Raw genomic sequence first — 27,976 nt, 5'->3', positions numbered from 1 at the left:
GACCACATCAGAATGGGGCACTCGTCGAGCAGCGTCGGAAATCTTCCCCACCTTCTCGCCTCGCAACGTTTTCATATAAATACGCATTTGGTGCCGCAGCTAAACGTCACCTCCCCTCCCTCCCTCCCGTCCCACCACGGCCTTTCGCGCGATGGAAGTCGTGGAAGTCACTGTGGAGCAACCGCTGGCTTCGGATACAAACGTCGTCAGCGCACCTGGCACCGCCACCTGTTTTGCTTGCCTCATCAGTTGACGTTGCGCCACCTTCCGCAGCAGTTCGTGTCGCCGCAGCGCCTTCGCACAGCGCATTTACCGCTTTGTAAATGGCGCGTTCGACCGCATGCTGGCCTTTTCCGGATGAAAGCACTGCAGGATTACCAGCAGCTGATGGAGTGTCAGTCACAGTTGAACTGCACGCCGTTATACAACGAAAAGAGCGAACCTCATGGTTGCAAATAGTTCTTTCAGACTATACGGCAGCGTGCGTCACCTTGCTGATTGCACGAACAGAGAAGAGAGCACGTGCAGGTGCAAACTGGTGCCCGGGTGCGCGCACCAGTTCACTTCATGTCCCAAAGGTATAAATGGAACGCGTGATGGACAGCCAAACACATTTAGGTGCGTCTCGTTTCGTAGCAAAAAGTTGCCTATAAAAGCAGTTTCTCCCAATCTTTATTTGTGTGAGCTATAGCGGCTTTAAGACCGTTCGTCCCAGGATAGGCCCACATTTCTCGTAGTAGGTACTTGGCGCTACACGTAGACGTGCTAGTTTTCCGCCATTAATTGCTCAATAGATGGCGTTTCTTGTCGAGCACAAAAGGATCTCTGTCATTGGCGTATATGTATCGTCACCGTCGTTCTCGTCTTGCTGCTTTCTTCACACCCACATGCTTTCGTCAAACACACAAAACTTCTCGCCTTGAAAAAACTCGTTAGTCTATCTGATAACGCTTTGCATAACCTCCAACTACGTATAGATAACCGGTTTTCCAACAAACAATGACAAGGCGGTTACTATCTCCCCATAGGCGGAGATGATGCATTCAGCATCTAACCTTGGTATTTGAACGAAAGAAAAAAAAGGAAGACAGCTTTATCGGTTTACAACATACCAGTCCGGTAATTCCGCTTGACTGTTAGCCAGTTCCTTCCGTTTCAGAAGGCCATGCTTCCGCCAGTTCATTAAGAAAAAAATTGTGCATCCTGCGCTTGTGTAGCTCAAATCCAACGCTAATGCATCTCCGCTATCGTCAAACCTGGGGAAGTGCGAAGCAGTGATGCGCCTTTGTTTTCCCTGTGTTTTTGTTGTGTTTACCTTGTTTTATCCTGTGTTTATCTTGTGTTTAGCTATTCATCATCCGTTCTGACACCTGTGCTATAAGGCACAACTGGTGGGTAACCGCCACGCACATGGAGCCAAATAGTTTGCTGATGATAGAATTACTTTTAATGAATTTCTGGTAATTAATGCGCATAATGTTTGATTATTCCTGTCTTTTAAGTTATTCTGAATCATGTTAGTTTATTTTGAACCGGTTTTGATCAATTCTGCACTTGTTTTGACCCTGTTTTGAGCTTTTCAGTTTTTGAGCGTGATCACGACGTATCACACGCGACGGACGCCGACGACAGCCCGCGGGGCCCCTAAAGTGCGTCGCACTTAAAAAGAAAATTCGCCATCCGCAGACACTCAATGCCGACAGATATACTCCAGTCGAGCAAAGTTCCTTAAATATCAGCGAGATGTGAAGACAGCGGTGAATAGAGAAAGGACGCTATGCTGTCTTTTTTAAATGCGTAAGCATTTCCATGGTTACCCAACGAGAAAACTGTCGGTGCGTTCGTCCGTCAACGCGTTGCCCAAGGCGGTGGCAAGTCAAGTTCAAGTCGAGGAGCGTTTATGAATACGGAGGGTATACTCTCTCAGCAGTCATGTGATGGCGTCGGCAAACGCGGTGCACGTTCCGGCATGTGTAAATGGCTGCGTAAGACGCTCTGGCCGCTCCCCCTTACTAGAGAGTACTGCACGTTTCTAACGCATTTGTGCTAGCGTCCCCTTAAGCGGGAGATCCGATGATTCCCTCCGGTGCTTCGCCCACTCATCATCATTCACCCCATGGATATGCTGTGATTTTTTTATTGTTTCTTGCGAAATGAAGGTAATTCCTATAGAAGCTTCAGGTAATTTGATAATCTTTCTTCATTGCTACGATTTCATCATTGCCCTTCGCTAGCAATGCAGCTGGCGGTTGATAATGGCTGCGCATCGGTGCGCACCCTGTCCAAGTATGAAGTCTTCGTGACCGCCGTCCACGACAACGACCTCGATGTTGCCTTCACAGCACTGGCGAAAGGAAGAGAGAGAACAAAAAACAAATAAGGATACACCTCCACATCACAGGCTTAATTCCTCAAAAACATATAAGCACAATCATTGCTGCGATTCCGCCTGACAACTCACAGCGCCAAAGTCACAGAAATGCAGAAACTGACAGCAGTGTCGGCTGCTCTGGAAGGAATTGAATGTTACCTTCTTCGTATAATGGTTGTGTTTGATGTCATAAGTGTTTGATGTCCTGTTCGTATAATGTTTGTGTTTGAGTTTTAAACGTAAGAGCCTAACCAGTAAGGGCTGGCTAGCCAACATCCAACATCACCGTTATCGCCATGGCTGAAGAGAACCTAAGTGGTACCTGTGTTAGAAGAGTGTGAAAAGGTTTTGCGAGTCGCAACGGTCTTCGTGAGTGGCTACAGGACTTTGAGTTCGCATGGGGGCGAGGCTAGTCAGAATTTTTATTGACGCTAAGACAGAAGTAGTAACACAATTAGCAAAATTACCGACCTATCTCGCACATAGAATATGGCTTAAGCCTGAAATGCCGTCCCTTGTTGAACGGCGCGGCTGCAGGTGAGATGTAGACATGCCCAAGCAGCGTGAGCTAAGTTCTCCTTTGAAGAAGCTGCCGTTTATGTTGACACGTGCTCCTAAGAAGTTACCCTTCACTTCACTCACAGCTACTCGTGTGCGTACGCGAAATTAAGGCACCTTGACCCCCGTGTACTGTAACAATTTTTCACCTCAACACTTGTTGACACGAGAAAAAGTCACAGTATCGCCCAAAAGGTAGGTGAGGCATCGATTGTGATAGCAAATTAAAAGACAGCTATACGAAGTAAGGATAGTAGTTTTATCGGCCGTATAGAGTCGTAAACATTCGCTTACTAACTAAATTAACAAGAACTGTGTCACGCGCGCACAGATAAACATGAACACATCTCGCTTGGTGACCGCGGAAACTCACTGTCAAAACGCTGGAGTGAGGAAGCGCGCGGCAGCAGCGAGTGAATTGACTTTCGTGCTGTCTCTCGTTTCAACGCGAACTAAACGTCGAAAGCACAGCACATACAAAGTACTAAACGAAGCACAGACTAACGGATGATGGTAGAAGTCGTAATCATGACCATGACTGAGCAAAAATTACAATGACTAAGCGAAAAAGATTCACGCTCAAGAACCACTGAAATGGGTTCGGGCGTGAATACCAAGTGGAGGAAACATTAAAGGATGATGGTAGAAGTTATAGCCATGATCATGGCTCAGCAAAAAAATTACAATGGTCAGCAAAAAAGCTTAACACTCAAAAACCACTGAAATGGGTTCGGACGTGGGTACTAAGTGAAGGAAACACTAAAAGATGATGGTAGAAGTCATAGTCATGAGCATGACTCAGCAAAAATTACAATGCGTCAGCGAAAAAAGATTAACACTTAAAACCACTGAAATGGGTTCTGACGTGGGTACTAAGTGAATAAAGCACTAAAGGATGACAGTAGAAGTCAGACATGAGCATGACTCAGCAAAAATGACAATGGCTCAGCCAAAAAAGTTTAACACTCAAAAACCACTGAAGCACTGGACACTAAGTGATGTATGGTTGTAGAAGCCATAGTCATTACCATGACTCATCTTTTTCCTTCGTTCTGGGGTTTTATGTGCCAAAACCAGTTCTGATTATGAGGCATGCCGTAGTGGAGGGATCCGTATTAATTTTAACGCCTGCGGTTCTTTACCGTGCACTACAATTAACGCAAGCACACGGGCTTTTCTTCATTTCGCCTCCATCGAAATGCAGCAAGGACGACAATGACTCAGCGAAAGAATATTAACGCAAAAACCAATGGAATGGGTTCGTATGTGGTACTAAGTGAAGGAAAAGGTTAAAGGTTGATGGTCGAAGTCATAGTCATGAGCATGACTAATGCTTCTGCCTTAAGGTCTCTTAGGCGTAGCTAAAAGGACTCCTGAGGGCTCATGATATGAATGGCATGACCTGCGTGTCGTGTAGGTCATGAAAGATCTTGGTGCTCTCGTGGTCCATGTCGTAGTGGAGGGCTCCGTATTAATTTTGACACCTGCGGTTCTTTACCGTGCACTACAATTAACGCAAGCACACGGGCGTTTTTGCATTTCGCCTCCATCGAAATGCAGCAAAGACGACAATGACTCAGCGAAAGAAGATTAACGCAAAAACCAATTGAATGGGCTCGTATGTGGCACTAAGTGAAAGAAAAGGTTAAAGGCTGATGGCCGAAGTCATAGTCATGAGCATGACTAATGCTTCTGCCTTAAGGTCTCCTAGGCGTAGCTAAAGGGACTCCTGAGGGCTCATGATATGAATGTCATGACCTGCGTGTCATGTAGGTCATGAAACAGTCACCTACATCTTGGTGCTCTCGTGGTCGTTTCGTTAACTTAGTAGGATCCCCGCACACAGCTTCGCATAACATCGATTCCCACAGGGCATAGGATCTACCGGCTTTTTTTTTTTTTTTACATCGGCTTTCGTCGGTGTTAACTTTTTCTTTAATTCCTTCGCGTTGGGGCACATACCGTAACTGCACTCGGCCTGGTCGAGAAAGAGCTTTGAGTCAAGCCACCTTTGGTGTACACTGTACATAGACTTGATAAGCTTGTGCGCATACCTCGGAGAGACCGTATTCGTGCGGCAGGTGCGGTGCTGTCTCGGGCATCTGTCGTGGCTTGATGAGGCAGCACGTCGCCGCGGTACTTTCCTTGCGGCTGGTACACCGTGCCCGCCCGGAGACACTCGTAGAAGATGCGCATGGCAGCGGCCACGGTCTCGCGGGCTAGTCGCAGGTCGGGACGGGCGTCGAGAAGGATGTCGATGGCTGCTTCCTGTTTCGTCTCGTAGCTCGAATGCTCGCTCAGCTGACTCCTCACCTGCGCGCGAAAGAGGAAGGCGACGAACTCGACACTGAGGCCTGAACCAATAGTTCCTCTCTGCCAACGCGCGGGTTGCGAATCTAGCGACGACTTGGCTCAGCTCATCTCTCCGTCGTGACGTTACAGCGTGCCACTTACACGACGCACGAACTTCGGTGTATCGTAAAAAGCACGCGCACTTAACGCGTGGTAGGAGCTCTCAACCACTGACTCAAACCAATCAGTCAATAGGTGACACAATGAATCAATCAATCAATTAAGTCATTGAGCCATCCAGCCATGAGTCTTTCAAACAAGCATTTAATTCCCAATGTTACAAAGTGTGTGCAAACAATAAAAGAACATAAGGTCTCAGTCTTCCTCCGCAATTCCCTGATCCATACCTCCTCTGCAACACTAATACAGCCATTACACGTATGAATTAACTTTAAAAAATAGCCTGTTTTATTGCGATAGCAATTACGTAGACACTCCAAGCGGATTTCTGCCATCGCCGTCGTCGTTGCCGTCGTCTTTATGTTCCCTATAAAGTCCAAGGGCGATAAAATCGTCGTCGCGCGCCGTTATGTGCGAGCGAAAGCGCGCGAGGTACGCGAGCTTTAACGGAGAGCGAACGCACGGCGGAGAGCAAACGCGACCGTCGCACCAAAGGCCGTGGGGGGATGGGAGGGAGGGGGGGGGGACGTTGTGCTACGGCACCAACGGCGCAAGGGGAACTGGCGACTCAGTCTCGCACGCGAAAGGAGGAAAGCGGGAAGGCAGGGGTGCGGCTTTTACTCTGCCCGCAACTGCGTAGTTGTACTTTGCACGCATCTTGGAAGCGATCTGCAGACGGCTCATAGCTTTGTATGCGCTATGCTTTCGCCGCTCACTTTCCGCTGAAACGATAGACCACACGAACCTTCGCTCGCTGCTGCTGCGCTTGCAGACGCCAACGTTCCGACAGCGGTTGTCTGCGGTCGTCGAGTGGGATCTACTCATGTTTGCTTGTGCGCGCGACACCATGCATGCTTGTTAATTCACTTAGTAAGCGAATGTGTCTAAGTTTATACAGCCGATAAAACTACTATCCTTACTCCGCATAGCTATCTACTCATTTACTATCGCAACTGATGCTTCGCCTTTCGGGCGGAACTGCGAGTTTTTGTTTCTTCAATGTTTTTCTGTTTTAGTTTCAGTTTAGTCAGACATACATTACCTGGGTTGAAAGGAGTAAAGGCAAATGAACTCCGCCTGACTAAGGTCCCTCCACCCATACATTTGCAGTGAGCATTAAAAAAAAGAAAAACAATGACATTGTACATTAGAGCAACACACAAAAAAATTGTTCACAAGCAGAAGTAACATCGTGATTAGGCATCTTAAATTGTGTAACAGAATCCCACAATAATGCAACAGCAATAACCCATAACAAGAACAAACGCGTAGATAACTGGCGACATATTAAAAAGTACAACATTATGCAAAAGTTATATAAATGTAACATAGCCATTCTTACCAATGTGTAACTTTTAGATAATGTAGCAGAGTACAATGGTAATAGAACAATAAAAAAGTTCCTTTTTTTATAACTCAAGAACTAATTTAGCACACAGTACCAAGACTAAGTACATTGTGACATCTTTCTTTAAGCTGCATGTGTATAGAACTACATTTTTCAATAGGTTCGCGGATATAACTATTGTTGCGGAGAAGGTTAGGTATTAGGTATGTAGAGCAATGTTTGATTTCCGTAAATGGTTCTGAATAACGGTATTCTAAATCGCTCGTGTCGGAGATCATAGGGAACATTAGTAGGGTAACACTGAGTCATATAACTACTCACGTCATTTCCAATTTCCTTGCGAATATACAAGGTGAGCTTAAGGTTGTAAAGTTGGTTAACAGTAATTTAAGCTTGTTAAAAAATGGTGCAATATCCTCAGTTAGTTCCAGACTTTCTATGCCGTGAACAGCTCTCTTTTGTACAATTATTAGCCTTTCAAGGTTCGTTCTTGAAGTCGTACCCCAGATTAAGAGGCAGTAATGGAGATGAGAAGGAACTAGTGAGAAACAGGAGCTTGAGCCAGTTTGGTACCAGAGATCTAAGTTTATATAAGACAGAAATTGATCTAGACATACTGGCATGTACTTTGTTGATTTGCGGTGTCCAACTGAGGTTTACAGAAAAAGTGCACCCAAGAATTTAAACAATGGGACAAGCTGGATCTCATTATTTTTAAATCGAACTGAAATGGAGTAATCTTCGAGCTTATTTTTCCCTTTGAATAAAATATATTTAGTTTTACTAACATTTAATTGTACCTGGTTACAGTCAAGCCAGTATGAAAGCGAGATCAACCACTCGTTCGCCGCTTTTTCGAAATCTCTTAAACGGCTGCCAGTAAAAAACAAGCTAGTATCGTCCGCATACAAAACTATAGAGGAAGTTTGTGGAACGGGTTGCTATAATTCGAACAATGGTATATGTAATTATTCGACGTTCTTTCCCACTCCTTACGCAAGGGTCACGTGTGGTGTGGCTGCGGAGGGGCAGCAAACCATGTGACCTTGCTTGACCTTTTTGCTCACCTGAGAAACGTCCAGGTGAAGGTACTGGGCGAGGAACATGACGAAGAGGTCTGTCTCGTGCTCCTCTCTGCTAATCGTGGAGCGTGACCTCCGCTGAGCAGAGAACAGGTCCAGAAAGCGGGGACCTCCGTCCAGGAAGGTCAGGCTGCCCACGGACTCAGCCGGAGGCCTGAAGCTGCACGGCCATTTCGAATGCAACCGTGGCGCCAAACGAGTAGCCGGCCAGGTGGTACGGCCCTTCCGCCTGTACTTCGCGTAGCCTCTGCAGGGTATGAGCATGCGGGTATACATTGGATCTCACTGCAGCGCATGTGTCTACTATAGAAGGCTAGTGAAGGAAAAAAGATGATGATAATGATGATGATATGTGGTGTTTAATGGCGCAAGGGCCAATTGTGGACAAAGAGCGCCAGAACGACGTCATTAATGCGATGAGGCGGTGCTATGTAAGATGGTGTATGGCTGTAAATGGGCCTAAAATTACCGCAAAATGCGTGAAAACTACACAATAAGAGTATGAGCATGCACACAGTGAAGCGTTAAATGTTTAAGAGCTGACAGTGGTCGGGAATGAACAAGATGAGAACAGTGCCTGTGAATCGTCATCCGATAATCTGAATTGGCGTCTATTTATGAAAGGCTGGAGGATATCGTTTGGCCTAAGCAATAGTCATACGACTGCTGAAGCAGCTGTAGTGAGGCCAGCGACATTGATGAGGTGATAGCAATGCCTCCCTTCCACGTAAAAGAGAGGGCTGCAAACATGTGATATTAGCTAGCAGCCGTGCGTAGATATAATTTTCAATGTGCCGACTTCACTGAGGAATGCCATCACTGCTCGCTTTAAAGAGTGGTTCTCTTCCAACGAATAGCTCAGGATGCAGTGGAATACACTCGTTATAAATTTTAGGAAAATATTTATTTCTGTGAGCTTCTAAGTGCTTTAATTCTATTGGGACATGTAATACAGTGATCAATTCCCCACACCTTCTGCAGATGGGGGATTCATTTCCTGTGAGAGGGTAGCAGTGCGTCCCAAATGTGTGTCCTATTCTCAGTCGGGTAAGTGCCACATCAATTTGCCTCGCTTTCTTTCCACAGACCCAGTTACATATTTGGGGCTTTACCAAGTGCAGTTTGTTTTGTGTTTCTTTATCCTACTCTTGTTGCCAGTATTCTTTCAACCTCATACGCAGGAAACGTTTTAGATCGAGCACTGGCACTGCTACTTTGCTTCCCACGGCTCCAGGGCGAACAGTTGTTGCATTACGGTCAGCGAGCACGTTGCCTTCAATGCATTTATGTCCTGGTACCCAACATAATGTTATGTGGTGGTTGGACAGATATTCCATGCAAAGCCCAGAGTATAGTTCATTCAGTACAGGATTCTTGTGCTTGTTCAAGGATTCCACTGTTTTAACACGAAAGTGTTTTATTCCGGGGTCCACCAAGACTTCACTGACGTATTTCCGTCACGGAAATACGTCATAGAACATAATACAAAGAAAGAAACCAGAAGAAAAAGTTCCACAAACATGCAAAATTTGGGAATCGAACCCACGACCTCTCGGTCCGCGACGATAGATCGCCGAGCGTTTAACCCATTGCGCCACAAACGCATTCGCAGAGAGCTACACAGACGCGCCTTATATATCTAACACTCCTCCGTGTACCCGCGCTCTTGCTCGGGGCGGTGCCGCCGCCTACGAGCAGAAAAGAGAAGTACTGCATTATGACACTAAAGCCCGGGATACATGGAGCGAACTTTCTCGACGAACTTCACGCGTCAAGTAACGACGCGGCGACACGACGCAGGATGTTTGCTGTGTTGCAATACATGCGGCGAACGCCGCCGCGCGTTGGCCGCCGTGTTGGCGGCGGTCCCGGCCGCCCGCTTCGAACTGAATTTGGCGTTGTCCTTGTAGAATTCACTTAGTTGGAAGCAAATGACTGCGTAAACGGCTTTCGCTTAGTCTCAGGCCGCTTCGACGACAGAGTATTATGGATAACCTTGAGTAGTTTTCGAGATCGCTTCTCGTTTCGAACGCGTCTAAGCCTAGCGAAAGAAATATCCGATGCCAACGTCATCTATCGGGGAAGTCGGGAGATAGGCATGACGACAGCATGTGGCCTCTGAGATCAGAAGATTTCTGTTGAAGGTTGTTGTAGAGAGCTTGCACTGCTTGTCTGTTTCCTCGCAGATCAGCGGATATGGGATGTACAAATACAACGCGATTCCTGAGAGATCATACTAGGAACTACTCAATCGGTGCAGAGACATGCAGACACGGCAACACCAACGCGATTGCAGACGACGCGAAAAGGCGCGCGCGCGCGAAACACCAGCATGCATTGCGACCGGAACTAGTGCCTCCTGATTGGCTGTCGTCCACCGCTGCGCGCTAGACGCTTCCGGCGGCGGCGTTCGCCCGACGAAAATGTTTGGACAGGCAGATCGGCTGCGGACGGCAAATTTCTTGACGCCGGCCGTCGGACGTTCGCCGCCCGACGAAGTTCTTCGCTCGGACGCCGGTTATTCGCTCCATGTATTCCGGCCTTAACGCGCACCGACAGTGAACGCTTCGGTGGTCTCAGCACTACGACGCCTCGATGCCAGCATTCGAAGGGACGCTGGCATCAAGAAGCACTACCAACGCCACCTAGGTGGCGTTCACCGTACTCAGCACAGCGGAGCGTGGCCTCCGCAATTAGCTCTGAAAATGTTTCTGAAGTTGATCGCGGAGGCTGCAATTACGACGCGCTGTACGCGCTGATTTGACTCGGTGACGATTCAGTTACGTGCTTTGTCTTGCGCGTTGTATTAGTGTGTCAGTTACGTGCTTCGTCTTTCGCGTTGTGCTAGCGTGTGCAGCGTAGTGCAGCTTCCATATGCACGACGGTTGCTCATGGTCATCGACGTTGGTAGTCGTGATGGAGGAGACGTGCCACCAGGCGTCAGCGTGGGTGCATCAACGCCTAAGGGCGCTTTAGCCACAAAACACCAATAGACATTATATATCAATGTGCAATAAACATTACACTACTTCTGTGAAGACACGTTTCACTTTCGTGTTCTATACCGATTCCTATATAAGAGGGATCAACCACATTTTTTTACCACACTTGGCGAGTCTGTATATATTACCACTCCTGCTGAGCCTTTGTTTTCTTATGTATTTCAGTCAACATTACTGCAAAAGCCTCAGCTGTAAAAATACTCATTTATGAATTGAGAACTCCCTGTTAACTAAAAAGATGACCCAACAGTGACAAGGACACTTTCTCATGAGATTTAGAAACGTCCGTATAAAATTCAGGTCAGGGGTATCTTGCTTGTGTAGTGGGGATGAAGCAACGTATGCGGCATTGGGACTTTGTCTTGGCTAGAGGTGCGAGCGGAGATCGCGAGCTGTTGACGCCGGCTGACACTGTTTTTGTGCCCGTCGTGCAATCCTTCCGCTTGCCGTTCAACGTTAATAAACCCCCTTTCACTTGTAATTCTAGGAAGTGACCGCGTATTAATGCCTCGGGAGCGTGTCGGAATATTGTCAGAAAGGATGTGTCACATTCGATGTGCTGCCACAGCCATGGTCGGTGACATTATTCGACTGTCAAAAAGTGGAATACCAAGGTTGTCAGCCAAGGTTGTCAGCCAACACACCAAACGCCTGCTTGCGCAGACGCCCCTGTGGGGAAGGCAGCAAGCTGAGAACACTTGTAGGCATTCTGAAACGGCCAGAGCGCGCTACAACGCCCTCACCTGTCACCCCAGCGTCGCGGATAGCGATCACTATAGATAGGACTGCGAATAAAATGAGGCGCGATACCACTTTCACTTACACTCTTCAGATAATTAACCTTCGAACCCACGCTCGCACCACCCTTGCCACTCCAGACTATACTTGTTTTATGTTTTCAGTGCACTCCCTGCATTTCGAGAAGCAACTCGGGCCAAAAAATATGTGGTGCGCCATCTTTGGACAGGTCCCCCATCTAAAAACACACACACAAGTGCACAAGATTAAAAAGGCAGCACAAAAGAAGGGTGTTGATGTGTGTGTGTGTGTGTGTTTTAATTGCTTATTTATTTTACAGCAAATTAAGCTGTCTTTGGCTAGGGTTCCATGCATTTTTCGTGCCCGCGAACATATCTGCATATGCAAAAACTCAGCTCCCGAATTTGGTGCGAAATCGCTTCATTCTGTGCAAAAGCCTATACGTCTCATCACTTGGATATGCATTTTCAGCAGATTAGTCGTCAATACGCCTCAATTTCAAAATCAGTAGACTTTCGGGTAGATAATAAGGGTTTCTCCAAGATTTGCCGCTGTGTGACCCGCGTCGGCCATGTGGGCCCTCGCACCACCCTCTCTTTGTCGTCGTTCCAAGCGCTTGCGTGCCTAGTTTCCTTCCGCTCTCCCGGCATGGCGGTCCAGTCGCGCGTGTCTATTTTCCTCCAGCTCCGCGAGGTGGCGGCAGTTTTCCACCCGAATCAAAATGCCGCTGATCAAGACTGCCGATCAAAATAAAAGTCTGTGTGCGTGCCTTTTTTTTTATGACCGCCGTCCACGCTCAAGAGAAATAAAATTTGCTCATATCTTTGATCTAAATTCTGTGTCACCTCTATGTCATGTGCTAAACTACTTCGCTGGTGATCCACCTTCATAGCTGTGGAATGGCGCGCGCTTTTTTTTTTCACACAGCTTCGAACAGGCTTGGCAGGTTGAGCAGGCATGTTAACCCTGAATGCCTCAACAGCATGAATTGTGACGGTCACGCTAGACCCTTTTGTAAAATACCCAGCAGGGGCTGTCTCCATGCGTTTGTCATGTGTTCACTCTAACGAGGGCATCGGCTCAACCCCCAGGATCCCCTTTTCCCCGGACACGACTAAGCCACGCAAAGTTAGACGCGGGAGGGTCCAACCCCTATGTGCTCGGGTCGGTATGCTCACTTGCGAGTATACACACGACTCACACTCGTTGCATGCTCGTTTCGTAGCCGAGAAATAGAGATTTGGCGAGTAACGGAGGGTGTGATTAGGCATAGGTATGCACGGGAGTGGGTGCCGGTAAGTTTGAGTGGACATGAGTAGAATTGGAGCGGCGGTTAACATGAAAATAAACGAATGCCGATGATATTGAACGGACGTGAGTATGAATCAGAGTGATATTAATGGAGAGTGTGAGTTGACTTTAGTACGTATGCGAGAGAGCGCCGGTGAGCAGTCGCGAGTATGAGCGTGAATGGGTACCGGTAGGCGGTAATGCACTCTAAAGAATGCTACACCTTTAAGGGTGTTGGCTTGTGCCATGGGTAACACTTCTACCATGAGGGCTATAAAAATTTATTTCGCGTGACAGCGAGCTCTAGCTACATGTGCGATGAGAAAAAGAAGCAGTCGTAATGATTTCGACCACCTTGGGTGCAAAGAAATATTCGACAAGACAATTTGACAGCGACAGCTTTGAAGGATTATTTAATGATCTTTCCGTGTCACCAGTAGCAGCTTGAGTAATTGTTACTTCTCACAAGAAATCGGCAAACAAGAAAATTTCATTTGTCCTCATCAACGATTCAGTATTACCCCTCATAACGTAAGGATGGTAATTTATCCATGGGGTAACCAAACACCCTTTATACACCCATAAGGATGTACACGTTTTATAGAGCGGAAGTGACTACGCACGTGAGTGAATGCCGATGAATGTGAGCACACATGGGTGCGAGTGAGTACGTAGCCTGCGAAAATATTGGCAAGTTACTTTGGGTGAGTATCGGGATCATACTGCGACCTATGCGTAATGAACGCCCAAGCTTAGAACATGGGCCCGGGTTTTGAGCCCGGGGTTGGAGCAACACGGGCGCAGCACGGGCCCGTGCTGCGCCCGGGCTTGGGCCGGTCCCGCACTTCGTATCACGGGCCCGGGCTGGGCTCGGGCCTCATAAATGGGCCCAGGCCGGAAAATCAGGCCCGTGCAGTGCTCTAGACCAGATTGTAAGCTTGCGCCTATACACGGGATTTAAGGTACCGCGCTTTAGGGTGTCAGCGTCGATGTTGGTGTTAGTGTTGGTGTTGGCGCACGAAAATAAATGTTCTTCGTCAGGCAGCGGATTCGAACCACCGACTTCCGCGTTGCGAGACCACCACGCTAACCGATTCAGCTACTGTCGCTTCATCATGCGCTCTCTTAAAGGCGGGGATGTTTAGGTATATAGACGCAGCGCAAGGCGCGCGACCGTAACACGTGCGCTCTCTTCAGAGCACTCTCGGCAAACGATCATCTCTCGCATAGAGGCTCCACATGCTTGACAGGTCTGGCTCGGCGCCCGCAGCTGGCACGCGCGATCACGCCATACCCCTATCCAATCACCGCCGTCCCCTCCCTCCAGGATGAGGGAAAGGGTGTGATGCTCATTGATCGCTCGCCTCGCGCCCGCCGTTTCCCGCCAGTTCAGGCCCGGCAGTCAGATGGGGAGGCCGCGTTTTCGTTCTGCCGAATAGTTCTGCCGTTTGGTTTGTTCTGCCGCTCAAAAAACTAACCAACCCCTCCCCTATGGTAGGACAAGGTTCGCGTGCACCACTGTTCCCGGTAGGTGAGGGGTTCAAATTTTTTTAAGGTACCGCGCTAAAGCGCTTCAATGGCATACGAGCATTTGGTATCTGAAAGCACACGAAATTCTACGGCAAGGTAGCAGTTGTGTCAGCAGGCCGTTTATTATAGCCTGAGCAGAAAAGGAATTTCACGTGTCTTAGCTCCGCCTAGAATGCCATGGCGATTAGTGACATCGGCACAACGAGTTGCATACTGGACGACCGAAGTAGCCACTGCGAGGATGGAGCGAGTGCGAAAACTTCGCGGTTGTTCTGCTGCCACGTGACCACCGTCTGTGTCATGACTTGGTGATACACACGCTTTCTGCGAAACTAAACAGCAACGGCTATTGTTTTCTGGGGTTTATAGGTCAAGTAGTTTCATTTAAGGTAATAATAATCACAAAAACAATACATCGAAAATGTCACGTCATTATTATCCTAAGATTGCGTCATACGATGCACGCAGATTTTACGCACCTGAACGTAGACGGCAGCCATCTTCTCGATGCTGTGCGTGGTGACGTCCGGCGTCCACTGCACCCCGACGACGCGCACGCGCACTTGCGCGGCCAGCTCTGACAGCGCGCCCACGTGACCCTCGACGGGATGCATGATGAACAACGGCGTCGGCCCCTCGAGATTGTTCATCTTGACCATCGCGCGGTCTGGTATCAGCTTCTCGATCAGCTTCAAGCGGGCAACTTTTGGCGTGTCATCTGTGAGTGGAACGAGCAAGCAGCAAGATCATGATATTGAAAAAAAAAATACTGCTAAGTTTCAGCGTCTCTTCGATTCCCTTAAATCAATCACTGCGAACAGCGGTTATGGGGCGTTTTCTTGCGACTCCTTTCCTTTCCCGCTGTCAGCTTCTTTACGAGCTACTGTACTTTCTTCTGCCTAGCGATTTCGCAGAACACGCACATACGCGCCCGGGCTTGAGCCTTTTCGGCGTCGGTCAGTCAATGCGACATGCACCGGCGGCGGCCCTCCTTTCTAGTTCCAGTCTAATAATGGCGAGCCTCCTTTTGCGCGGTGGCGTACTGCACTGGCAGCGAGAGCAGGGGTGCAATACTGCACGTTGTTAAATTATCTAATGGCGAAATGTTTTAGCCAATCAGAAAGACCGCAGCAGCCTTCTGGGCGAATCAGAACTGACAAGATAGCAAATTCGACAATGTGGTGGAATATTTCAATGCCCAGAATAGTGCGCCCGGCACCAAGCTTTTAAAGCGAAGCGTTTTTCTATTAGCCTAGCCAGGCTGCCACTGCTCTCAGCTGCTGGGTTGATCGCGGCATATTGGCGGTTATATTTGGGGAAGTACCCGCTGGGTGTCTATCTTTTCGCGGAACATTTAAAAAGTGTCATATCCACGCCCCTGCCGTTATTCTTGTTTTGCTACATAAACGGCCCGGTAAAAAATTTAGGGATAATTTAACTAACAAACTAAAAACTTTAAATATCTTTAAGGCACACGTTATTACTGCGAAATTGAAACCGAAAATTGAAACCTCTTTCTCGATATATGCGACCTTAAAGTGCGCTACGAATTTCATAGGTGTTTTAGTTAACAGTTTAACAAAAACCTCTAACAGTTCCGGCGGACGGTCTTAACCGGAATGCTAGCCACCTTTCAGCAGATTCTGGGGTGTGAGAGGGGCAGGGGATACTTCGAAAGTGGTGACAGAGGATTCCTGCTAAATAGAGATGGCTTCAACTCCTCCGATTCAATTCTTCAATTACGAGACGTGTCCTAAAGTCAGTAATTCAAATGTTGATTAGCATATTGTCGTAGCACTGCGCAGCAGAGCCCGGGAAAGATCAGTAGAAAAAGGTGCGTGAGTTCGGCTTCACTCCGTGCCGGTTGGTCCTTCCCTGTGGCTTCTCCCTGCACATTGTTTAATCGTATGAGTGAACCCATAATTTCGTAACAACATTATAGTTGTTTAGAGGACTTATCACTCAAATGTATTGCCGCTAATAGACAGTTTTAGTATTGCGGAAATGGCACCACGCTAAACGCAAAAAAAAAAAAAAATACCGGGGTCAGACTGCGCATGCTCAGAACGCTATTTCACTTTTGCGCGTAGCGTTCGTCCGTTATTTTTCGAATACAGCGGAGACGCTAAACGCACGCTAAGTATTTAGCGTTGCAAACATGGCGGCACCCTCGGCCCGTAGCGCTTGACCCCGCAGGCTCTTTTCAAGGCTTGGCGTGGATCTACACGGCTAGTTTGGTTGTCGAGCTGCTCAGTTTGCTGCTTTGACTACTCGCAGCTAGATGGCGCGGCGAAGTTTTGCGCTTAGCGGCGCATCGTTGTCTTCATCATCATCATCATCATCATCAGCCTATATTTATGTCCACTTCAGGATGAAGGCCTCTCCCTGCGATCTCTAATTGCCCCTGTCTTGCGCTAGCGTATTCGTTGTCTTACGCTATACTAAATCTCTATCGAGCAGCGTTCCGCAAAGATTTAGCGTGCGTAACACGCTAACGCAAACGCAAACATTTTCCGCAATACTAAACCTGTCTAATGTCAGCCTAGTAATGTACCCTATCTGAATAACGACTGGGGCCTGGATATGACAGTTTTGCTAAGTGTTCCACGTAAAAAGTAACATTTGGTGTATACGAAAGTCTTGTGTGCGCCGAAAGCAAGTACCAGCAAACGGGCTTATATGTATAACCCCCTGTACGGCTGACCGGAAAAGACGTGATGCCAGCAAGGGCACCTCTAGCAGTTCTGCGAAATAAGACAATAAATCCCTGCATTAAAGCTGAACATGTAATGTTGGCACATAGGTGTTTCTAAGGGACGCCGACCTGTTAATGAAATACCACATTAGATTCAACTGCTTTTTTATTTGCTTTATATTATTCGATTTATCCGCTCGGTACGTTCCACCGAGTTTGTGCCAATTCTTCACCAGTCCTATAGAATGACCGCGTCGGTTGTGAGACCGTGGCCTCCGAGATTGGCGCGCGCAGCCAACCGGCGCGCGCAAATCTCGCAGGTAAGGCTGGGACACACTCCAGCGTAAGAATTGTTCCTGAAGATGCAGTTCTTGCACTACAGTGGCTCACAAGAACAGGTGACTGGTACTGAGCCCTGATTCTTTTACGTAATAGAATAATCCGTCTCGTTGGGCGGTGTCAGTGATAACGATCGACATCATAAATGCAACTAGATATGCGTCGTGCTTCTCCATGTCTATAAACCAGCCATCACCATTATTCCCTCCAGAAGCGTCATATATTGCCTAAAGCGGACCTACCTCTTACTGGAATGTCGCAATATATATAACAAATGGTTGGGTTTGCTTCATTTTCTTTTATTTTAGTCATTCTGTATGCAAACCGCTGAGTGTTTGCCCGTTCATCGACAATACTCCAGAATCGGTATGCACCCCTATTAACATCATAGGTACAGAATTATTTAGCGTCGGTAAATATGAGCTCGCTGTGCATACAACTGTCATCGATTCGACAAGCGTCGTACATCACTCTCGTCCTCGTGACGTCACTGCGTAGACGTCTCAGACTGCGCATGCGACTGATTTGGTGTTTACAGGCTGTGTTCCAATACTCGCCGTAGACGGCAATTAGATGGCTAAACGGACAGCGGCCTTCTCAAGTCTCGTTCCGATTCTCACGAAGACGTCGAAGTAGTCAGCTTCGCGAAGACAGCATCGAAGTCAAAAAACTATGTAGGCTACTTTTCTGTCCAAACAAGATGGCGGCTGAGCAGGATGCTCGGAAAGCCGACAGGAAGGTCGTCTGTGCACAAGGAAACGTACATACGCTTTCCTACGCCCTTAATGTAAGTCACATCGTGTTTTTCATAGGTTCCCAGGCGCAAAGACTTACAATACAGGAATAATGTGTGCTTTTCTCTACGTTTTCTTGTCGCCGCGAGGAGGCGTCATGTCAAAGAAGCGTCTTCCGGGCGGTTCGAAACGCATTCCATTACATGGCCTCGAAGCTGTCTCCTTAGCTGTCTGCGTAGACTGTCTCCGATGCTGGCCAGAATTGGAACACACCCCATATGGGCATTGCTTGCGGGCGATGGAGTGTACATAATACATGACACCTTTATCTAAACCGATCGTACCATATAGAACCGGGCTTCCTCACCTTGCTCTGCATCGGCAACGTTTCCTGGCGTGGTCGAGCTTTCAGCGGTCGAGCTGCCGTCGCTGATCTCCCGCAGCCGGCCGATGGTGAGCTGTCGGACCTCTTGCATGGACAGCGCCAGGTCGTAGTCTCGCTCCAAAAGCTGCCTCAGCTCGACGCTCATAAGAGAGTCGATGCCCAACTCGCCAAGAGTGATGTTCGAGCTTAGACTCGACGGGTCCTTGATGCCTGGATGAAACGAGCAGGAGTATAACAGACACTGAGCGACCTTCACAAGGAAAGCAAATATTGTGCAGGAACCATCGGCGATGCCTGACAGTGCAAGCGAACAGCCAAATGCTACTAGAAAAGCTATTCGCATTATTAAATGAATGATGCGCTCGCAGGCTTACATATATTCCTTGTGGCGAGGACATTTGGGTGAACGCCGGCGTGGAAGGCGAGTGTCGTCTGCTCAGCGTTGCAACTCCATACATTGTAAACCGATTTGCACCCTTAAGAGCTCATAAGGTTGCCAATCGGTCTGTAACTCGCAGCCTTACAATCATAAAGGGTGTAAGGGTGAATTAAAGACCGAAAGCACACCCTTAGGGTGCAAATTGACTTACAGTCTAGGCGAGCGCTGAGCGTCGCAAGCCAATAGCGACTGAACCATCGCGGCGGTTGAGAGATCATAGCCTCCGAGATATGCTCGCGCATCCCACCGGCACGCGCCGATCTCGGAAGCAATAGTGGGATACACTCCAGCGTAAGAATTGCTTCTGAAGAGGCAGTTCATGCACTACAATGGCTCACAAGAGCAGGTGCCTGATCTTGACCTGTAATTCTTGTACGTAATAAGGTAATGTTTGTCGTTGGACGGTGTTAGGGCACACATGACACTTTTGATAATGATTGGCGTGATAACACGACAATCAGCACGGTGATGGCCAGTCGCAGACGGAGTTTTTGTAAGACAATTTCTTGGTGAATACAAAACTCTATTCTTACTACCGTATATTCCGGATGATATGTTGCACCTCTGTATAAGTCAACCCCCCCCCCCCCCCCCATTTTCTTTTCGTAAGTTTCGAATAAAAATGGTATACAAGTCACACCGGTATTGTATCGCTGGGTAACCGTAGTCAGCTTCTGAATAACTTTTACGCAACTGTTTTCGGCACGTCGCTGGAACTGCATCTGCGACGAGGCGCGCTCGGAGCGAACACGCTAACGATCATAACACGCTTGAAACAGCACGAACACACGCACACAAAAAGCGACATGGTGAGCAAAAAAGTGCCTGAGGTTTGAGTCTTGTAAACCTAATTATCCACGTGCGAAAGGTCTGTTTGGCTTGGTTTTGCAAAGACTATGCACACAGTGTTTCATTAATACACTGCTTCCGCGCTTGGTAAGGTTCTCTATAACATGCTAATCTGGCCTCCCTTTGCTCCGGTGTTTCAGCAGCCTTTGCTTGAGATTTCGCAGCTTGCCGTCTAGCTATATCTACTGGATGATTGGATTCAGCCTGCCTGCTTGCGCTGAAGCGTACGCACAGACGGCCCTGCCGGTGCGCCATCCATGGCAGATACTGAGCGACCTAGCTCCGGCGAAGCAGCCATTAAACCCTCGCCTAGTCACGTGGTAACGCAGCGGCAAGGCTCCGAGCGAGCGCAGCTGCAACGCCTCTCCGCAGCCGATCATGTGGCGTGACGTCACACCTGCCACACTTGCGCCCCGCCGGCTCGCGTTCCGGCGGCTCAAGGCCATTGCGACACGATGAATGACCTTGAGAGATAAGGCGTAGTAAAGCTTTCGCTCGTAAAGCCGGAAGCACTGCAACCTCTCGCGCAGGCAACCGGTGATGATGACAACGAGATGGCGCTTTTCTTGTAATGGGTATACATCGGGCGCCACAACGTAACAGCAAAAAATTGTGGCACCCTTTAGTTATTTATACCGCCAGCTCCGCGGGCTTAGCCTTTTCATTATCAAAAACAAGGTATTACAGCAAGCCATAGCGTGACTTCCAATCAGGAAAACACCTATACCACGCAGGCCATGCTGGTGAACTTGGCCGCTGCCGCCGCGGTATACCTACGCCTTCGAGACCTAGGAGCTAACATCTGTATCAGCGGTCGGCTCCAGTGTTAATACAAGATTCGCTTTCTTTCATAATGCTTCCATGAACGGTTTCTTGTACGGGTAAAAAAAAAGACGCACCTAATGGTCGCACCAGCACATGATATTATATAAGTCGCATTGTGCTAGAAGACGCGCCGGCGAAAATTTTGGGAAAGTCTGCCACCTATACACCGAAAAATGCTGGTATTTTAAGATTTGCAGTAGTCAGGCCTTCTCGACTCACCGAGGATGTGCGCCGCGGACCGGACGAGCTCTCGCTTGTCTTTGCTGTCGCCCACGGACAACGAGTCATCCTTGACAAAACTCGAGACGACTGGGTGCTTTTGACTCAGGAAGGAGTCCATCAACGCCATGCAGGATGCGATCCTTTGTGCCGCGAACACACCGGCTACCACGCCAGCGCCCAAAATATCGTGGACAACGCCGACGTCACCTACAACGCCCCACTGGATGGCCAGTCCTGAAAACATAGGAACATGTGACATGGAGTGGTAGGCCAAGCAGCAGTCCATCCTGTAACAGTTTGAAGTCGTGCAGCGCGAGTGATGGCAAATTGTTTGCCGTTGTTTCTGGCATACAGTTTGTCGACTGATGTGGCTTAATGTCCAAAAGCTTCGCAGATAGGCTGTATGGAGGGCTCCATGGAGTATGGAGGCCTCCATGGAGCACTGGAGGGCTCCGGATGGTGGGCTGCATACTTGATGGAGGGCACGGATGGAGTCCTCCATAAACGCACTATGGACGATCTCCGGATTAATCGCGACCATCATGGTTCTTGAAAGTGCACCTAAATCCTTGTAAAAAGAGCGTCATGCGCAATTCGCAACCACCAGAATACGTCATCTCTTGCGGCGGGATTAAAAAAGGGAGGCGCCGAAACTGCGCCAGAATAAAGCAACATACTTTACTACAGAAAAGCGGCACAGCTTGCGATGTTAGTGCATAGAACATTATTAACAGGTATATTGTTATTAGCTGTGTAATACCCAACGTATCAGATGTTACACTGACTTTGATGTCTCAAAATGATTGTTTATTTGCGGGAAACCTAACGAAAAGTCCATGATTGCGTTTTTGACAGTCTGGTTGTGAAGTTTAGTTGTGGATAGTTTAACAAACTAATTACTACCTAATTTTTTACTACACCTTTGAAGTTTTAACGCAAAGAACAGTTTCATCGTTGTTGTTATTTTGTACAATTACACGCTCCATTGCCATAAATATGTGAACAAATTGTTCCAACGTCACTGGATGTGGAACTTGGGGCATTACAAGGTTTAAACGAGACACCTACAGTGTTTCGCGATAAGTTCGACAAGTTGCTATTCATTCGCGCTTCACGCTTATGAGTGATTACCCTCCGACACCTAAACGCGCTGACCTAATCAATAAACGGGTTTGGTTAACATGAATTGATCCACAGGATCTGGGTTGAAAACGCACCTCAGAATGTAGAAACTGTGCTGTACACGACCAACGTGCGGTCCATATGGGAATTTGTGGCAATTAGCATATGGAATCCTGATACCAACATAATAATAAGTTATAAGCCACTCAAATTCAAAATCGCGCATCTCGTTTTTCTACTAATTTGTACCGTGGTAACGTCAGCGTTACCGTCCCTTATAACTTTCTTATCTTAGGACACACTACAGCAGCTCACCGTTGTTTTTTCCGGCTTTCCTCCCTCAAACAGATATATCATAGTAAGTTTCGCATCAATCGATCGAGAACAGCACTAAAGCTCCCCACCTCCTCTATGCACATGTAAAAGCGCCCGTTGCAGGAAAAGCAGCGTACAAGCAGAAACTGCTACAAGACTATAAAAACTGCTACATGACTATGATTATAGACTGCCAAGAACACTAAATGACAGACTACAAGCGAAAATCACAGCTTGGCATGTAGGCTTCCGCCGGGAAACCGAAAACAAAGCTAGCAATGCGAATCTTTATTTCTATATCACTGCGAAAGCTTCTGTCGTTGTTTCAGTTATAAGTTGCGATACTTTGTTTAGCAGACAGTGAACTGTAACCATGACTTTAATAGTCCGTTGTAGCGAAATATTGGGTTAGTGTCGAATATTCGAAAATACCGAATAGCTCCTTCTCGAATACGACACGAATGGTTAGTGTGTAATATTCGATTAGTATTCGAAACTGCGGATACTCGCCAACCTTAATATATATATATATATATATATATATATACATCTCTTATTATCCAAGATTAGAGGAGTAGAAAGAGAAAATTGTGTGCAGGCCGTCTATGGGCATATTGCACAGATGATTTCCACAGTTGACAGCAGCGCATAAGGAATAGATCAGCGAGTTATATAAAAAAATGGAGGAACAGGATTCAAGGTTCGCGATGACGTTTCGGAACGCCTATCACGAGGCAAGCGTCACGCTCGAAAGCAGCAGCGCGAGCATTAGACAAATCTCAGGCTTTAAACTGAGCAAAGCTCAGCGTTCAACAATCACGCAAGCGTGTCTTGGCGTGTAGATGATAGTTTCGTTTTATTGCGACAGAAATTATATGGACACTCCAAGCGAATTTTCGCTGCCGTCGGCGTCGGCGTCGCCGTGGGGTTCCACGTATATTTAGGCATATATGTATGCCATATGCTTATCCATGTCGTATATGCGGGTTATATCGCTATTCTTCTCAGCCCTATTCGGCTGGCGGCGGCGACGCATGTAGGATATATGAAAGTGCCGGAGTTGTCCTCTGGCTGCTGTAGCCGAGTGCTTATAGGTTTGAGGTGGAGGCTTGAGGCGACTCACCGGGTAGTCCGTCCGCGACGCGACGCTCGCATACACGCTCCATCACAGGAGTTGGCGTAGCCGTAATTCGTCTGGCCGGCGTTGCCACGACCGCAGGACACGGACGAGAACGCGACGAAGTGGTCGAGTTCGGGGCACAGCTTGCGCGACGCGTCGTCCAGCCGCTGTGTGCCGAGAACCTTGGGCTTGCACACCGCCTCGTAGGTCTGCGCTGACTGGTTCTCGATGAGGGCGTCCTGAAGGACCTGCAGACCCGGCATTGGAAGTGAAGTATATAGTGGTTTGGCACGACGTCTTCGCGGCGATGCGACTACGGAGACGATATCACGCCTGACTCGTCTCCGTGCTACCCGAGCAGTATGTTTATGCGACACCAGAATCCTTCAGTAACGTTTTTTATAAGGTGAATTAAAGGACTCTGGTAACACTTATGATGGTTGATCATGAGTATATGGGTGGATTGAACTTGGCAGGTCAGGAAATGCGAATATCTAATACTCGGTGGCCTATTGAGTAAAACAGAATGGGCACTGATGGGAGGGAAATTAAATAAAGCGCATGTGGAAGTGTACTTTTTATCAGTCTTTTTAATATTACAGGAAAGCTGTATACCTCTACCCCCCAATGCACCTGTCGATTACGTGCGCAAAAACTCAAGTAATCAGCGGGTGTCGCGCTCCGCGTTCGCCGCTGGGTTCCTTGCAGCACCACCAGACGGCGCTCGCCTCCACGCATGCGCGACAGCGGCGGCGCCGTCCGTGCGGGGAAATAAAATGAACCAGGAAACTCGCCTTCGCGCATAGCGTTCGGCGCAAGCGTTTCCCGGTAAAGATTACGGTTGGATAAGCTGCAGTTGCGCTTCAGTTGCATAAGCTGCATAAGCTTCAGTTGCCGGCAAGCAGCAACTGAAGCATACGAAGCAAAAAGCAAAAAGTGCTCGGAATGACCTCACATTTCTCATGGATGTTCCTGTAAACAAAGTAAATTAGTGACTCCGAATAGAAAATCTGGTACATTTCGGTCTGGTGGAGAATCGAACCCGGGCCACCTGGGTGCCAGACGAGCACGCTTCCCTGAAGCCACGAATGCTCCACGGTAGTGACTTACTAAATGTGTGCCTAGTGCGTGCGTGATTGCACACGTCACGTCGCAGCCATCTCGCTGACTTAAGGTGTGGCCTAGTGCGTGCACTAACATGCTGCACTCTGGGTACTACGCTAAGTGTTCATAGGTGGCGTTCAGGGTGTCGCTTTAGTGCCACACGTGTACTTCCCATTGCGGTTCGTTATGTATTGCAAGAAGTCTAGCCCCGATTGCATAACTTAACGCATTACCAATATGTCTTACAAAGAAGCCTAACCCCGATTGCATAGCTTCATGTATTACCAAATCTGCAGCAGGCTTTCACCTTCTTGTGTTACAAGAGTGTAACACCCGCCGAACTGTTATTTAAGCTTCAAGACACCTCCGTTCCGGAAAAAAGGATATCAGTCAACTAACCATGGCCAAGTTGAAGATTCCGCCGACCGGTCCCAGGGCGGCCGCTTCCTCGACGATCTGGCGCGCTCCTTCCTCCGTCGAGACGTCGGCGGTGCTGACGAGCACGTTGGCGCCGACGCGACGCCACCGCTGGAGGCACAGTCGCTGGTACCCGGTTCGCACTCCGGTCCTGGACGTCAGGAGCAACTTGCGACATCCGCGAGTCACCATCCAGTCGGCGAGTTCGAGACCCAGGCCTCCGAGGCCTCCGGCGATCACGTACGACTTGTGCTCGTAGAAACAGGGGCGCGCCACGGCCTCCAGCGTGAGCGGCGACGCGGGCGTGGAGGCGGACTCGTTTTCTTCGGGCCGGATCTGCGCTTGTTCAACAAAGACGCGTCGCCTTAAGGAGAGAAGCCTTTTTACCTGGTAACCAACCAAGTCCGACTTGCCTATACAAATATACGTAAAACGCAGGAAGCGCCCTCGTGAGACAAGCGCTGGGCGCATTTGAATTAAATCCGTTGCACTTGTTAAGGCGAATAACTCTATTTGGCTCTTTCCGCCCGTTATCGTGGTGGTTGGTGGTTGAACTCTCGCCGCTGATGCAAAGGGCACGTGCTTTCGCGCAACCACTTTGTGGGGCGTATTCATCGCAGAGTGCCATATATATATATATATATATATATATATATATATATATATATATATATATATAATATATATATATATATATATATATTCAGCGTCCGCTTTTTTCGACTCCCTAGGGACCGCGCAAACGTCCGAAAAATCGGGCAGTCCGAAAAAATTAATGCAAGCCTTTTACTGCCCCCAAGGGCACAAGTGACCACAGCCACGTCCGGAATGGCTTTGAAGGCCTGCCAGTATACTTTTTATGCGTATCGGCTCTCGTACTGTGACAGGAGACGGCGGGTGCACGAGTGTATAATTAAGGAATACGTACCGTGTTCCGTGACAATTGCCCCTTCCCACTTATGATATGCTTCACCGCAATACTTTGCAAATGCTTCACCGCGTAACAGTGCTGTACTGAGGCGAAGCTGACGTTCGAGAACCGGCATTATGCAACGCGTCGTGCTGTCCGAGCTTCGAAGCCATTGGCGAGGATTACAAAAAGCAGAGTCGGCGCTATCGCTAACAGCGGCAAATTCTTTTATTGCGATAGCAATTATATGGACACTCCAAAGCAGATTTCTGCCGTCGGCGTCGCCGTCGCCGTCGCCGTTGCCGTCGCCGTCGCCGTCGCCGTGAGGTTCCGTATGACGTCAACGGAGATGAAATCGTCGCCGCGTGCCGCCGAACGCTGTATGTGCGAGTGAAAGGGCGCGAGGGACGCGTGCTTTCACGGGGAGTGAACGCACGGCGGAGAACAAACGCGCGTTCTGTGCGACGTTTAGCTGCGGCACCAAGTGCCTATTTATATCAGAGGCTCCGGCAACAGTCACCAACGCCGCACGCATTTTGTGCGAACGCGGGCAAAACGCCGATGGCGTCGACAACAGTGCTGTGTGTTGCCGGTGCTGCTGCATGTCCAAGTTTGTACAGCGGATAAAACTACTATCCTTACTCCGTATAGCTCTCTACTAAGTTGCTATCGCAATTGATTCTTCGCCTTTCGGGTGAAACTGCGACAACTTTTTTAATGAAGACCACGGCACCAAACAGCAAAAAATTTTGGAGGACGCTTAAGCTTCGCCTTCAAGAGTGGAACGCGATATCATTCAAAGATCCTTGACTGTTTCCCACACTTCCCGGCAACTGTAGCTTATGTAACCGTGTTTACTGGGAAACGCTGGCGGTGAACGCTATGCACGAAAGCGCGCTTTCTGGTAGTAACGAGGCATCTTTCGTGGGCCGGCCTTCTTTCATTGTTTGCACCTTTAATATTCAGCCTGAGAAGATTTAGCATAAAAGGCATGCGCTGTCGGTGTTTTGTTTCATGACAATTGTTTGTGGACTGTCACTCTCAAAATTCCAAGGAATAACTTTGTAAAGCATGCAAGACAAAGTGTGAGCAACTTTCGTGGTAAAACATATTTGGAGGGCCTGCGTGGTTGGGGATGATATTCTCGGCCGCGGGTGGCATTGCCGACGCTGACGCCGGATTTTCTGTGACACGGGGCCCTAAACGCTGTCGAGTTAAAACTTTGTAGCGAACGTCACAGTAGCTAGGCCTAGCGTTGCCGCGGTGGCGGCTACGGCTGCCAGCGGATCTGCGAGCGAAAGCGCCGCTTCGAGGCCGCGAGATAATCAAAATGGCTGCGGTGGTGGTGGCTTCGGTTAATACCGTTTCGGACCTGCAGTCATGGCAAAAAGTCCGGAAAATCGGATGGCGAAGGTTTTTTGCGTCCGATATTTGACACGTTGTTATACATTGACTCCATCGGGTACGTGGCGGTGCCGCGATGGCGTCCGAATTACCGGGCATGTCCGAAAAATCTGGCGTCCGGAAAATCCGTAGGTTCCGTAGATAGTGCCGTCAACCAGCACATCTGTAGCTGTAGAATAGGTGGGTGTACTTATGAGACAATTTGTCATAACCGTGCTGATTCCAGCGGCGCGAGAGCGTCGGAGTGAAAAGTAGAAGGTCACTGCCATTCTCCTCTCCTTCAGCTGCCACTGAGGGAGAGGGCTGTGGCTAGAAGAGGAAGGCTGTACTTCCGGAGCGCTCCGTCGAATCATTTAAAGCTTCGAACGCCCCAAACCTCTCGCACGAGAACACGTGCGCCTTATATATATATATATATATATATATATATATATATATATATATATATATATATATATGCATATAAAGGGTGTTTCAGCGACCACTTTCAAAATTTATTTAAGTTTGCCTGTGGCAGATAGCCCAATTCTAGTTAATGAGCTGGTCTACTCGAAGAGGCAGACATTACTTGCACAAAAAATTGAAATGCATTGGTGTTCCAGTTAATTTTGTGCTTCAATGCAAAAAGCGACGTTTTGTTAAGAACCTAACTGGAACGCCAATGCATTTCTCCGTAAAGTTCGG

At 48.3% G+C, this 27,976-nt stretch overlaps 1 protein-coding gene across 1 annotated transcript in view; it reads right to left on the bottom strand.

The window, feature by feature from the left end:
- Positions 1-2,137: 2,137 nt before the first annotated feature.
- Positions 2,138-27,976, bottom strand: part of LOC119453329 (fatty acid synthase-like) — a 162,312-nt gene continuing 136,473 nt past the window's right edge. The window contains 9 exon segments of the mRNA XM_037715369.2: positions 2,138-2,344; positions 4,984-5,242; positions 7,817-8,078; positions 14,892-15,130; positions 18,548-18,775; positions 20,898-21,134; positions 23,461-23,506; positions 23,508-23,705; positions 24,961-25,314. Coding sequence (XP_037571297.2) covers positions 7,974-8,078; positions 14,892-15,130; positions 18,548-18,775; positions 20,898-21,134; positions 23,461-23,506; positions 23,508-23,705; positions 24,961-25,314 — 1,407 coding nt within the window. The 3' untranslated portion in view covers positions 2,138-2,344; positions 4,984-5,242; positions 7,817-7,973.

Source organism: Dermacentor silvarum, chromosome 5, assembly GCF_013339745.2.
Source record: "Dermacentor silvarum isolate Dsil-2018 chromosome 5, BIME_Dsil_1.4, whole genome shotgun sequence".
NCBI lineage: Eukaryota > Metazoa > Arthropoda > Arachnida > Ixodida > Ixodidae > Dermacentor > Dermacentor silvarum.
This window is presented reverse-complemented; position numbering and strand designations above follow the sequence as displayed.